The sequence below is a fragment of the Bos javanicus genome, chromosome X (assembly GCF_032452875.1).
Source record: "Bos javanicus breed banteng chromosome X, ARS-OSU_banteng_1.0, whole genome shotgun sequence".
NCBI classification, from domain to species: domain Eukaryota; kingdom Metazoa; phylum Chordata; class Mammalia; order Artiodactyla; family Bovidae; genus Bos; species Bos javanicus.
The window spans coordinates 87540611-87553744 of NC_083897.1; the positions used below are offsets into that span (position 1 = coordinate 87540611).

The 13134-nt window shown below is 39.2% G+C and overlaps 1 protein-coding gene across 3 annotated transcripts in view; it reads left to right on the plus strand.

Annotated features, from left to right (window-relative positions):
• Positions 1 to 13134, plus strand: part of JADE3 (jade family PHD finger 3) — a 138330-nt gene that overhangs the window by 116491 nt on the left and 8705 nt on the right. For all 3 annotated transcript variants that reach the window (XM_061409878.1, XM_061409877.1, XM_061409879.1), the window contains exons 8-9: positions 38 to 154; positions 12157 to 12627. In XM_061409878.1, coding sequence (XP_061265862.1) covers positions 38 to 154; positions 12157 to 12627 — 588 coding nt within the window. The remainder of the gene's footprint in view (positions 1 to 37; positions 155 to 12156; positions 12628 to 13134) is intronic.

Genomic DNA, 13134 nt, shown 5'->3' on the forward strand with positions numbered 1-13134 from the left:
TGGTGCCTTCTGCCTTATGGTGGTGTTTTATTTGTAGGTCAGCATTGCTTGTCCTGAGAGAATGGAACCAATCACAAAGATCTCCCATATTCCGCCCAGTCGGTGGGCCTTAGTCTGCAGCCTGTGCAAGTTGAAGACAGGTGCTTGTATACAGGTAAGTCCAATGAGAAGTGGTTGAGTGGGTTAACACCAAATTAGCCAAACTCATCCTCCCAGTTAGAGCATCCTGCTAACTGAAAGGTTACTCAGGAAGCCACCTCCCACTCACTTCTGGAGCTCTGCTACTGTGCAGACCATTTCTGGAACCGTTTTTTGGATGTTGCCTCTGGACCCTTCAGCTTATTCTTCTCGGTAGCCATAGTGGTGGTTGATTTCCATCCTTTGCTGTCAGATCTGATGAATTAGGTGAGTTCTGAAGCTAGATGATCCTGGGTGGAAACAAGCCATAACTTCTAAACAACCAGGCCCGTGTTCTTATGTGGCTCACCCATGGAGGATGGACGACTTGGGTTCCAGGGCAGTTTGACAGATGATTCTTTTGTTGGACGAAGTGCATCTCACTTGATAGGAAAGATGCATCTAAATGGATAAATTCTGGTTTGATAGACTTGAAAGTCATTCTCAAAGGCACAGTTGTTGCATATGGTAGTGCAAATAGAGTTTTCTGAGACATTTGAGGCATAGAAATTTAGCTACTTGAAGTAGAAGTGTAGCTGGCGCACCCAAAAGCATCATTTGGGGGGGTGGGGTGGAGAATGGCCAGTCACACCCAGAAAAGGCAGAAATATTGATCCTTCATAATCTAGTTTTCCAGAATGTCATCTCACCTTTTATTCCAAATGTAATAAGGTGGCTTTCCTGGCAAGAAGAGAGGAAGGGCTGACCTTCCACTCCCCAGACCTCTTGATAGGAGCTACAGGCTGGTTGCAGTTAGGTTTGCATGTTTACTTTCTTCACAGAAAGGGGGCCATATGATGTCATAGCTTAGGGACAGTGTCTCTAGGTGTTTCATGAGGTTTCTTGCTATCTGATTCATCTTGTAGATTTTTAAACTCATTTTTACATTTGACAGAACTGCATACTTTGTCTTGCTTTTTTTTTTTTTGTCTTGCTTTTTAAAAAAAATTTTTCCAGCTGATTTTATTTAACTATAGCACTTTAGCAAATATAAGGAGGAAATCGTTTAAGGAAAACTATTCCCATGGGGTCTACTACATTAACACATTGCCTTTTTATGCTTTTCTAAGTTCCCTCCTGATTGCTCCCCAGATATGAGCTTCTTGAGGGCCAAGGTTATGCATCATTGTTTCCCTAGCACAAAGGAGAATGCCTGCCCAGTGTCAGCCCATTGAATAACTATAACTGTATTTAATTGTATCATAGATTAAATGTAATATGCATTCTTCCCAGTAAAAAAAAATATTCTCCATGTTTTCATAATTACCATATAGTCATTTTATAATAGCACATTGAATTTATATCTATTAATTTACTTACTGTCCTTACTGTTCTCCCTGCATTTTCCCCCATATTTGCTGCTTTAAAGGATGATTTTTTTTTACAGCAGTTAGTAATTTGGCAGCATGACTGTGATGAGAGAAAAAAACACACCATATTATCACATTCTTCCCTCTATTGTAGTTACTTACCTACAAGTCTTAGCTTCCCTAGGAGGCTACAAGCTTGGACTGTTTCATCCTTAGATCCTCCAAACCCCTGACATGGCAGATTGACAATAAATATGAGATCAATAGGTAGAAGATAGATGAATAGATGGATGGAAAAAACATTCTGGAGTGGGTTTTTCATTTGCACTGAAGTGGATTTTGTTTTTATTACTTAGAGTTTAGATTCTGCGTTTTGTAAAGGTCTTTCCAAATTAAGACTTAATTTTTTTTTTACTGAGTAAATTAGAGATTTAATGAAGTTCCAATGAAGTCTTAGTTTTTCTCAATCTTAACAGATCCAACACCTTTTTATAACAGATAATTTGTAATGCATCTGTACTACCTTTACTTTTGTAGTATCTCTGCTTAGTATACTATGAGTTTACTAAATGAAAGTAGTGGCTTAAAATATGGTTGTTAAAATACAGATATATAATAGCTAATTCTCAGCTTTCTTGTTGAGGTAATAAAAGAAAATACATTCATCATTTTACTTGTTTCAACATTCCCCATCCAGTTCCTCTGTTGCATGTAGTTTCATGAACCAGCATTAAGTTCTAAGCAAAGGATAATCTGGCTTCAAAATTCTGACTCTGGTGTTCCCAGCAAGTAGGGTTAAGCAATGAGAAGACTCGATAACACTTGTCACTCCAGTTGCTTTGTTCTGGTGGACTTCTCTGAATGGCCCAAACTAGAAATGTTTTGGGGTTTTTTTGGGGGGACTGTCTCCATTTTCTACATAATGACCCTCCTTGGGAATTCAGCCATCATTATCTTGTCATGCCTTAATCCCAGACTCCACACCCCGTGTATTTCTTTCTGGCTAATCTCTCTTATTTGGACCTTTGCTATACCACCTCAACTGTCTCCCAAATGCTGATCAGCATCCAAAGCCACTGGAGAAATACCAGCTATGTAGGATGCATAGCTCAACTTTTCTTCTTCCTTGGTTTAGGAGCCACTGAATGTATACTTTCAGTAATGTCCTTTGATTATTAGGTAACTATCTGCCAGCCTCTCCATTACAGTTACCATGCATTCTTAGCTATGCCAACAACTGGCAGCAGTGGCTTGGGTAAGAGATTTCAGCAACTCTTTGGTGTAAACAATGTTGACTTTCTTCTTGCCTCGCTGTGGTCAGTATCAGGTGGAGAATTTCTTCTGTGAATTCCTGCCATGCTTCAATTATCATTGTGTTGATACATGGATCAGTGAAGTAGAGATGTATGCTGCTGTGGTGCAAGAGTACTGGAGTGGGGTGCCATCGCCTTCTCCGAGGGCCCTTATAAGGTCTTTTATTTGAGGACTTTCCTGGCTGTCCAGTGGTTAAGACTCCAAGTTTCCAAGGCAAAGGGCATGGGTTTGGTCCCTTTTCGGGGGAACTAAGATGCCACATGCCACACAGTGCTGCCAAGAGATTAAAAAAAAAAATCTTTTGTTTTTGCTCAGCATTTAAAGGGGGAGCCTTGGCAGGTTTTGAGCAGATGAGAGACATAATTTGATTTATATTTTTAACAGATCACTATGGAATGATGTCTAAGATTTGCTTCAAAACATTCTGGAGAGCAGGGTACTACAGAGATTAAAAATGAAACAAGATAGGTCATACATTAATTATCGAAGCTGGATAATGAGTATATAATGAGTGTTCTCTATGCTGTTATGTAGATTTTTCCATAGTAAAATGTTACAAACAAAAATAGGCACTCTTGCTGCTTATTTGAAGTAGACTGTGAGGAGGGAAGGTTAGGAACAAGAAAAGCAATTGGGAAGCTTTTACAGTAATCCTTGAGAGATGGCTGGGGTGGCTTTGTCTGGAGTGGTAGCCCTGTGGAGGTGGTGAAAAGTGATTGGGTTCTGGATGAATGTTGAAAATAGAGCCAACAGGATTAGCTACGAATAGGATGCAAGGTGAGAGAGAAAGATAGGAGTTGGGGATGTTTCCAGATTTTGGCCCACACAGGGAGAAGGGTAAAGTTTCCATAAACTGAATGGAATAATCTCCAGTTAGAAGAGATGTGGAGGGAAAGATCAACATGAGTTCAGTTTTAGATATTCAAGTTTGAGATGTCTATCAGTTATCATAGTGGAAATAAACTGACGGTTGTCTGTGGGAGTTTGTGAGGAAGTTTTACTCTGAAGACATAAATATGGGAGTCATTGTCGTGTAGATATCTTTACCCTGAACTGGGTAAGATCACTGAGTGAGTGTGTGTAGACAGAGAGGAGAATAGTACCAAGCACTAGATCTTGAAGCATTCCAGCGTTAAGTAGTTGGGGGAATAGGGAGAGAAAGCAGAGAAGACTGAGAAGTCATCAGGGAGACAGGAGGAAACCAAGAGAGTGTAATAGCCTAGAAACCAAGGAAAGAAAGCATTTCAAGGAGAAGGGAATGATCAGTGATGTAAAAATACTGCTGAAGTAAGATGAGGACTACAAATTGATCCCTGAATTTAGCAATGTGATTATTAGTTATCTGGATGAGCAATTTAGGTGGAGTGGTGATGGCAAAAGCTACATTGCCAAAGGTCAGGGCAAAGAAATAGAGTAGGAAGTTTGGAAAAGTAGGGAAAAGAAGTTCACTCTTTAAGATGGAAGAAATAACAAGTATGTACAGTCAGCCCTCTGTTTCCACAGGTTCCACATCCGCAGGTTCAACCAATGGCAAATTGAAAATATTCAGAAAAAATTCCAGGGAGTTCCAAAAAGGAAATTTGAATTTGCCTTGCGCAGACAACTATTACATAGCATTTGCATTGTATTAGCTTTTATAATGATTTAAAGTATGGGAGGATATGAATAGGTTACATGTAAATACTTCGCCATTTTATCAGTATATAAGGGATTAAGCATCCATGGATTTTGGTACCCACAGGAAGTCTAGAACCAGTTCCCTGTGTATTACTGTAGCTCAGTCGATAAAGAATCTGCCTGCAGTGCAGGAGACCCAGGTTCGATCCCTGGGTCGGGAAGATCCCCTGGAGAAGGAAATGGCAACCCACTCCAGTATCCTTACCTGGAAAATCTCATGGACAGAGGAGCCTGGTGGGCTGCAGTCCATGGGGTCACAAAGAGTCGGACACAACTGAGCGACTAACACTTAACACTGTATGTTTGCTTGTTAACATATAGAACATAACAGTGTGCATGCAAAGAGAGTGACCCAGTGGAGAGGAAAAACTGTTGGATAGAGGTTTTTCAGTAGGTGAGAGAGGGGCGGCTTCAGGTAAGAACACAGATTGTTCTTCCTGGGTAACAGACTCAAAGGCAGAGTATGTAGGCACAGTATTAAGTAGGTGTGCTGCTGGGAATCTGCATAGTGCTCTTTTGATTGTTGTAATTTCCTCAGTGAGGCAGGAAACAGAATCATCAGCTGAGAGTAAGGTTGTGGGTGAAGTCTCCAGTCTAGAGAGAGAAGAGGTGTGAAATAGTGTTTTGGTTTGGGAAAGTGCAGTTTAACTGCCAGGCTGCATTAAAAATCTTCCCCCCAGGTGAGGGAGAGTGAACTGCAGGTGACCTTGTAAAGTGTGGTTGTGTTTTTCTCCACCTATGTTCTGCTTATACCAATATACTGTATTTGTTTACTATTGATTCCCATACAGGAAACAAGATTCTAAATTACTTACCAGTTTGGAATTAACTTAATGGTGGCTTAAAAGGGAAAAGGGGTTTTGGTCTCTTTTGCCACAGTAAAACTAGATGTCAGCTAGGAAAACAAAGCACACTCTACACTAGTATAAGCCGAATATGGGTGGGGGTCAAGTTTTATTAACATCATTGTTTTTCAGAGGTTTATTTAAGGGTATTTGTGATTAGTCACACATTTCGAGTACTTTGCTTTATAAAATCTTCATGGAGATTTCTTAATTCTTCCTACCTTCCAGCAGTGGGGAATACCCACATCTCTCCCCTTCTTTGGATTTGGAAACATTCATTTGGCAAGAATAGAATCTTACACTGATGGTTTTGGGGTCTAGACTAGCCACTATCTACAGCCTCCATATCTGGGAGCTAGAACCTTTCTTCTGAGGATGAAAGTTTCTGGTAATCCTGGAACAGATTCTAAAGACTGGGTTAGAAACAGATGCCCCAGACAGCTCCGAATTTTGCCTAGACCATGGACATACAGTCTATCTGCCACCTTTCCAGAATTCCTTTAGGGTCCTTATGTATCTTATCTTCAAGCCCCATTAAGCCTAAATCTAGATGTTTTAGGCCTTCCTTGAGGGAAAAAAAAAGAAAGAACAGTTGTTAAAAATATGACATTTGAAGCCAGATTTCTGGGGTCCAAATCCTGGTTCCATCTCTTGTTTGTTATGTAGTCTTGAGGAAGTTACCTACCAGATCTGTTCCTCAGTTTCCACATCTATAAATGGAGATGATAAAATAGTACCTACTTAAGGAGGTGGTGAAGAACTTAACACAGTGCCTAACAGATACTGAACACTCAGTAAATATTTGTGATACTAGTAGTTGTACTTGTTACTGTTCATATTAATATTATTTCCTGGCATCAGTCTGACTTTGTTGATGTCCTGGCATTCATCCGCCAGCACCAAGTGTCTAGAATCATTAGACACTTGGTGCTGGTATAGGTGCCCCTTTTGACAGTAGAGGAATGTGGGCATGTCTGGAGTTACATACATGTATATTGAAGTCAGAATAAATTGATGGGCAGCCAGGAGTTTACTGTTAGGCTAACAGTAAATAGCTTTTGACTATGAGGGAAGTGAACTTTTTTAAAACAAGTGAAAATCTTTGACAAGTGGGGAAATGCAAGTATGTCTACTCAGTGACTGTTAAAGATGGTACTAGTAGAAAAGGAAATTAAATACTAAGATTAAAGGGCACCAAAAAAAAAAAAAGAGAGAAAGCACCTTAATATTTTTTTCATATATTCCAAATTTTATTTGTGAATACAGATTGTTCCTGTTCTAAGATATTTCTGGTTCTTGCCTTCCGGCATGTATAGTCTATTAAGGGAGACCAGATACAAACATGAGAAAAGTTAAATAACACTCAAGTGACATCACCCATCAGACCTTGCAGACCCTTAGGGATGAGAGATCAGAAAGACTGGTGGCCACTGTTGGTGCTAGAATTTAAGTACATAACAGCTAAATAAGTTTTGTAGGCTGACTTTGAACCATTTATGACATGGTGTCAGTGACCAGACTTTGAGAAAATTGCTCTGATATCACCCATTTGTCTGTTCACAGATTACTAGGTATTAAGGGCAACCAAATGGACACTGCCCTGCAGCAGGATAAAAACTGCTGAGGACAAATGCACCAGGCCCATGGTGTTCAGCACAGATGTTATCTGCTTTTGAGGAGTACACACTGTTTTCTTTTAGGGCGGGTAATAAAATATTTCTTTAAAGAGGCAAGAAACAATTTAATTCCTAAATCAGTCTCTGGTGTTCTTTTTCAAAGATTTTTATTCTAACCACCCTATCTGATTCAATTCTCATCCCACAAGAAACTCCAACTCCCCTTACAAATGTGAACATGTAAGGATAGCATTTTCCCTCTAATGGAAGTATTTCAAAAACTCATTTCTATAATTTCTGAAAAATAAGTAGAAAATTATTTCTTCTTAACCCCTTTAAAAGTAAACCACAGTGAGATATTACTTCATACTCATTAGGGTGGTAATAATCAAAAAAGCAGACAATAACAATTATTGGCAAGAAGGTGGAGAAATTAGAACACTTATGTGTTGCTGGTGGGAATGTAAAATGCATAACTACTGTGGAAAACAGTTTGGCAATTCTTCAAAAAGTTAGACATAGAGTTACTATGAAAGTGAAAGTGAAATCGCTCAGTCGTGTCCGACTCTTTGCGACCCCATGAACTGTAGCCTATCAGGCTCCTCCATCCATGGGATTTTCCAGGCAAGAGTGCTGGAGTGGATTGCCATTTCTTTCTTCAGGGGATCTTCCCAACCCAGGAATCAAACCCGGGTCTCCCACGTTGCAGGCAGACGCTTTACCGTCTGAGGCACCAGGGAAGCTAGAGTTACTATATGTCTTGGTAATTCCACTTCTAAGTATATATCTACAAGTTAGAGGTCCCCAAGACCACCCTCAAATTCAATAATTCATTAGAAGGACTCACAGAACTCAAAAGACAATTACACTCACAGTCATAGTTTATTACAGTGAAAGAATACAGATAAAAATCAGCAAAAGGAAGAGGTGCATAGGGCAGGGTCCAGAAGAGACCAGGCACAGAGCTTCCAGTTTCCTCTTTAAGTGGAATCTTGTGGATAGTGCTTATTTTTCTCAGCATTGATGTATGATAATACACACAGAGTATTGCCAACCAGCAAAACCACTCAAGCCTTGGGGTTCAGAGATTTTATTAGGAGTTGGTCACGTAGACATGACTGACCACCTGCATAGCTGGACTTAGTCTCTAGGCTCTCCAGTCCCTCCAAAGGTCAGGCTGATACCACATGACTCAGAGCTTCCACCATAAATCACATTGTTAGCAGAGACTAGCTGACATGGCCCAAGGCCTTCAGGTAAATAAAGACACTCTTATCAGACAGGACATTCTGAAGGTTAAGAGGTTACCTCTCAGGAGCTAGAGGCAAAGGGCCAAAGTTTTCTTTGGCAAAGTTAATCCTTTATTGCATGTTACCAAAGAGAAATGAAAACATATGTCCACACAAAAACTGGTACACAAATCTTCATAGCAGCATTATTTCATAATAGCTAAAAAGTAAAAATAGTCTAAATGTCCATCAACTGAAGAATGGATAAACAAATGCGGTATATCCAATATAATGGAATATTATTTGGCCATATTTTTAAAAGGATGAAATTCTAATACATACTGCAACATGGACGAACCTTGAAAACATGCTAAGAAAGAAACCAGATATAAACTGCCACCTATGATTCCACTTACATGAAATGCCCAGACTAGGCATTTCTATAGAGACACAAAGTAGATTAGTGGTTGCTCAGGGCTGGGATTGGGAACAGGGAGTGGCAAATGGAAATGAGATTTCTTTTGGGGGTCATGAAAATGTACTGGAATTACATAGTGGTGATGGTTGTACAACTCTGTAAATACACTAAAAACATTGAAATGTATACTTAAAATTGATGAGTTTTGTGGTGTGTAAATTATATCTCAGTAAAGCTGTTCTTTTTAAATGAGCATTAAAACACCACCACTCCTGTCACCTTAAGTGATTACAGTAGAAATGAGATATTTACAAAAGCATTTTGTTTAATAGAATGTGCCAAATATATATTTTTGGAAAAAAGTAAAAAGTTATTTGATTGGTTAGCATTTCTCCTTTATCACCAAGATATGTATGTGGACTTCCAGCTTTGAGTATGACCTTAGAATGACCTTTTTTGAAACTAGATGGATTTTATGGCAGTTTCCTAGGGACATTTCATTTTTCATCTAAGTACCTAATTCTTGTTCATATTATTGTCTTTTATTTTGAGTAATTTATATTTATGTCTCTATATTTTATAAATTTGATCTAAGAGAGATGATCTGTTTTTAGCTTCCCATCAGTTTTATGTCACACACTCATCTCCTTGAAAAGAAAACATTCCTTTTGCTTTCTCTTCCCATATTTTTGTCTATTAAACAGCAGAAGAGCACTATGCCCAACATTTTTAACCTTTTCCTATGGAATGCCTTTTGCTACTTGTTTTTTAAACGACCAGTTAGTTTCTTAGTCAAGGGATAACAGAAGGTATCCAGATAAAAGTATAGTTTGGGCTTTTCATCATCCTTGTTTTCTTGAGGCTTTTCAAATCATAGAATTTTTAAGGATACAAATTTCAATGTAATGGAACAAACTCTTCCAGTTAAGCTAAGTTGGGGTGGGCTGTTTTAGGAATGCAGTAGGTGGCTAGAGTACCACTTAACTGAAAAGTAGGAGTTGAGGGTAGGGGCCAGTTTAGGTATAAAATCAGGTACTTTACAGGAAGTACAAGTAATAATGGGCTTCCCTGGTTGCTCAGACAATAAAGAATCCACCTGCAATTCAGGAGACACGGGTTCAATCCCTGAGTCGGGAAGATCCCCTGGAGAAGGAAATGGCAACACACTCCAATATTCTTGCCTGGAGAATTCCATGGACAGAGGACCCTGGTGGGCTACAGTCCATGGGGTCGCAAAGATTCAGACACAACTAAGCAACTAACACTTTAACTACTTTCACAAGTAATAACACGTGTGAGGTTGGATAAGATAATCTTTGAATTGTTGTTCATCCTTGGAATTCTTTATCCTGTGAAATTAGATTAAGTGGAATCTGCTCCCATTAAAGCTTTTGTGGTTGCCAGTATTCTTTTTTTTAATTGGAGGATAATTGCTTTACTATGTTGTGGTTTCTACTATACAACAACACATCAACCATAAGTGTGTGTGTGTGTGCACACACATATATATATCCCCTCACTCTTGAGCCTTCCTCGCAGCCCCCCATCCTACCCTTCTAGGTCGTCACAGAGTGCTGGGCTGGGCTCCCTGTGTTATATAGCAGCTTTTCGTTAGCTATCTGTTTTACACATGGTAGTGTATATATGTCAGTGCTACTGTCTCGATTCCTCGCACCTTCTCCTTCCCTTGCTGTGCCCACAAGACAGTCCTCTACGTCTGTGTCCTTCCCTGCAGATAGATTCATCAGTACCATTTTTCTATATTCCATATATATGCATTAACACACGATAGTTGTTTTTCTCTTTCTGACTGACTTCACTCTGTATAACAGGCTTTAGGTTTATCCACCTCATTTCAACTGACTCAAATTTGTTCATTTTTTATGGCAGATATTCCACTGTATATATGTACCACAACTTCTTTATCCATTCATCTGTTGATGGTCATCTAGGTTGCTTCCATGTCCTAGCTATTATAAATAATGCTTCAATGAATATTGGGGGTACATGTGTCTTGAATTACAGTTTTTCAGAGTACATGCCCAGTAATGGGATTACTGAGCTATATGTTACTGAATTATATGGTAGCTTTATTCCTAGTTTTTAAAGAAATCTCCACACTGTTCTCCTTACTGGTTTTATCAATTTACATTCTCATCAGCAGTGCAAGAGAGTTCCCTTTTCTCTGCATCCTCTCCAGCATTTATAGTTTGTAAATTTTTTTGATGATGGCCATTCTAACCAGCATGAGGTGATAACTCACTATTATTTTGGTTTGCATTTCTCTAATAATGAGCAATGTTGAATATCTTTTCTTGTGTTGCCAGTATTCTCTCAAGTGTTGAATTTCTCAGTCTTTAAGGAGGCCTGCCAGGTTTTGCATTTTTTTAGTCTTTATTTGTATCCAAGGTCCTTCTCTATGTTTTGTTATCAAAAACCCAACATATAGATAATTGAGCAGTCTGCCCTCCAGATGCGTGTTTCCAAAAGATGTGAGACTTGGCTTTAATCATGGGAATTCCCACTATATCTTTTGAAACAAATCCTCCATTGCTTTCCTTCTTTTATTTGCAAAAAAAATATAAATACATGTGCATGTTAAATCCTTGGAAGGAAAATCGTAACATAGCCATAACAAATGGTAATTGAAACTAACTGAAGCACAAGAGTCTAGCAGTCATGGGCTAGGTTCTCTTTGCCTCCCTGTGAATCCTCAGTGCATATCCCATAGTGATACCTAAGAAATGTGTTACATCTATGAATGGAAGAATATTGTAAACTTAATTCCAGATTGTCTGTAACCATACTGTCCAGTAGAACTTTCTATGATGTGATGGAAATTTGTGCTGTCCAGTATGGTTGAAATGTGGCTAGTGTGACTAAGGAATTGAAGTTTTAATTGTATGTAATTTTAATTTTATTTTATATGTAATTTAAGATAGCCAGTTGGCTACCTTAGCTACCATGTTGGACAGCACAGTTCTATAAGACCAATTTCAAGAAGTTAGGTTACTTAAATATTGGAGTTCCTGTGACGTTTTTAGAACCAGTAGCTGTTCTGGCAGTAATATTGATTCTGGTTTTCTTTCATTTGTTCAGAAGCATTTCTTGAGCACTTGCTAGTTCAATAGTTGATGACAATGCAAAGATGAATGACACAGCTTCTGTCTTTAAGAACCATGGCCAGGAATTTTACATTTGTTATGCTCTAAGTATAGTTTAGAAGGACCATTATAGAAGCATATGATGAGGTGATATTGGGGTCACAGAAAAGATACAGCATGACTCTTTATAGGGGCCAAAGAACAATTCTCAGAAAAACTTAACGCTTGTGCTAAAATTTAAAGAAGAGTTTGGAAAAAAAAATATTTTTTTGCCTCTGTTTTTACTGTTTTGTAAAAGAGCAGATTTCCGGGCTTACTTGTAAGGTGTCTGTCATAGTCAGTTTAAGACCAACTTTCTCCCTGTCTTTCCTTTGCTTCCTATGAGCTCTCAGTTTAGGCCCAGGTATATAGAGCTTCCTCTTCCCCACACAGCCCTGCTGCCTTAACACATCTTTTCTCCCCACAGTGCTCAATAAAAAGTTGCATCACTGCCTTCCATGTCACCTGTGCCTTTGAGCACAGCCTAGAAATGAAGACCATCCTAGATAAGGGGGATGAAGTAAAGTTCAAGTCATACTGCCTCAAACACAGCCAAAGCAGGCAAAAGCTCAGGGAGTCCGAGTACCCCCTACACAGGGCTTCAGAGCAGAGCCAGGCCAAGAGTGAGAAGACCAGTCTACGGGCACAGAAGCTTCGGGAGCTGGAGGAGGAGTTCTATTCCATGGTCAATGTGGAAGATGTGGCCACAGAGCTGGGGCTGCCCATGCTAATTGTGGACTTCATCTATAACTACTGGAAGCTGAAGCGCAAGAGTAACTTCAATAAGCCATTATTTCCTCCAAAAGAGGAAGAAGAAAATGTCCTGGTACAGCCAAGAGAAGAGAGTATTCACACTCGCATGAGAATGTTTATGCACCTACGGCAAGACCTAGAGAGGGTAAGGTGACCAACTATGACCTAGTGTATACATCTTGGTCTGCATAGGAATGGAGGCCACACTTCCAGATTAAAAAAAAAAATAACCCATTTATATTTGTAGTATAGGCTTCTATGCCCTTGTTTATCTTCTGATTTCATTGTGGCCCCAAATGTTGGGCTTAGTTGAAATTCTGCTAGACACATCAGAGAATAGAAGAGTCTGTCCTCACTTAGATGCTTTATGAACCTTAAATATGAAATAAATATTTCATTTGGTTTACTTTTTTTCCACTGTTAAACCTAAATTGGCTCAGCTATATTTTACTGACACACTTATGAGACTGCAGGCTGAAGAAAGAATGAATTTTGCTTAGGAAAGTGCCAGATTAGAGTTTCTTAAACTTGGTACTATTGACATTTGGGACTGGATGGTTCTTTATTGTGGGGGACACTATAAAATGTTTAGCAGCATCCCCAGCCTCTACCCACTAGATGCTAGTAGCAAACCCCCAACATGCCCAGTTGT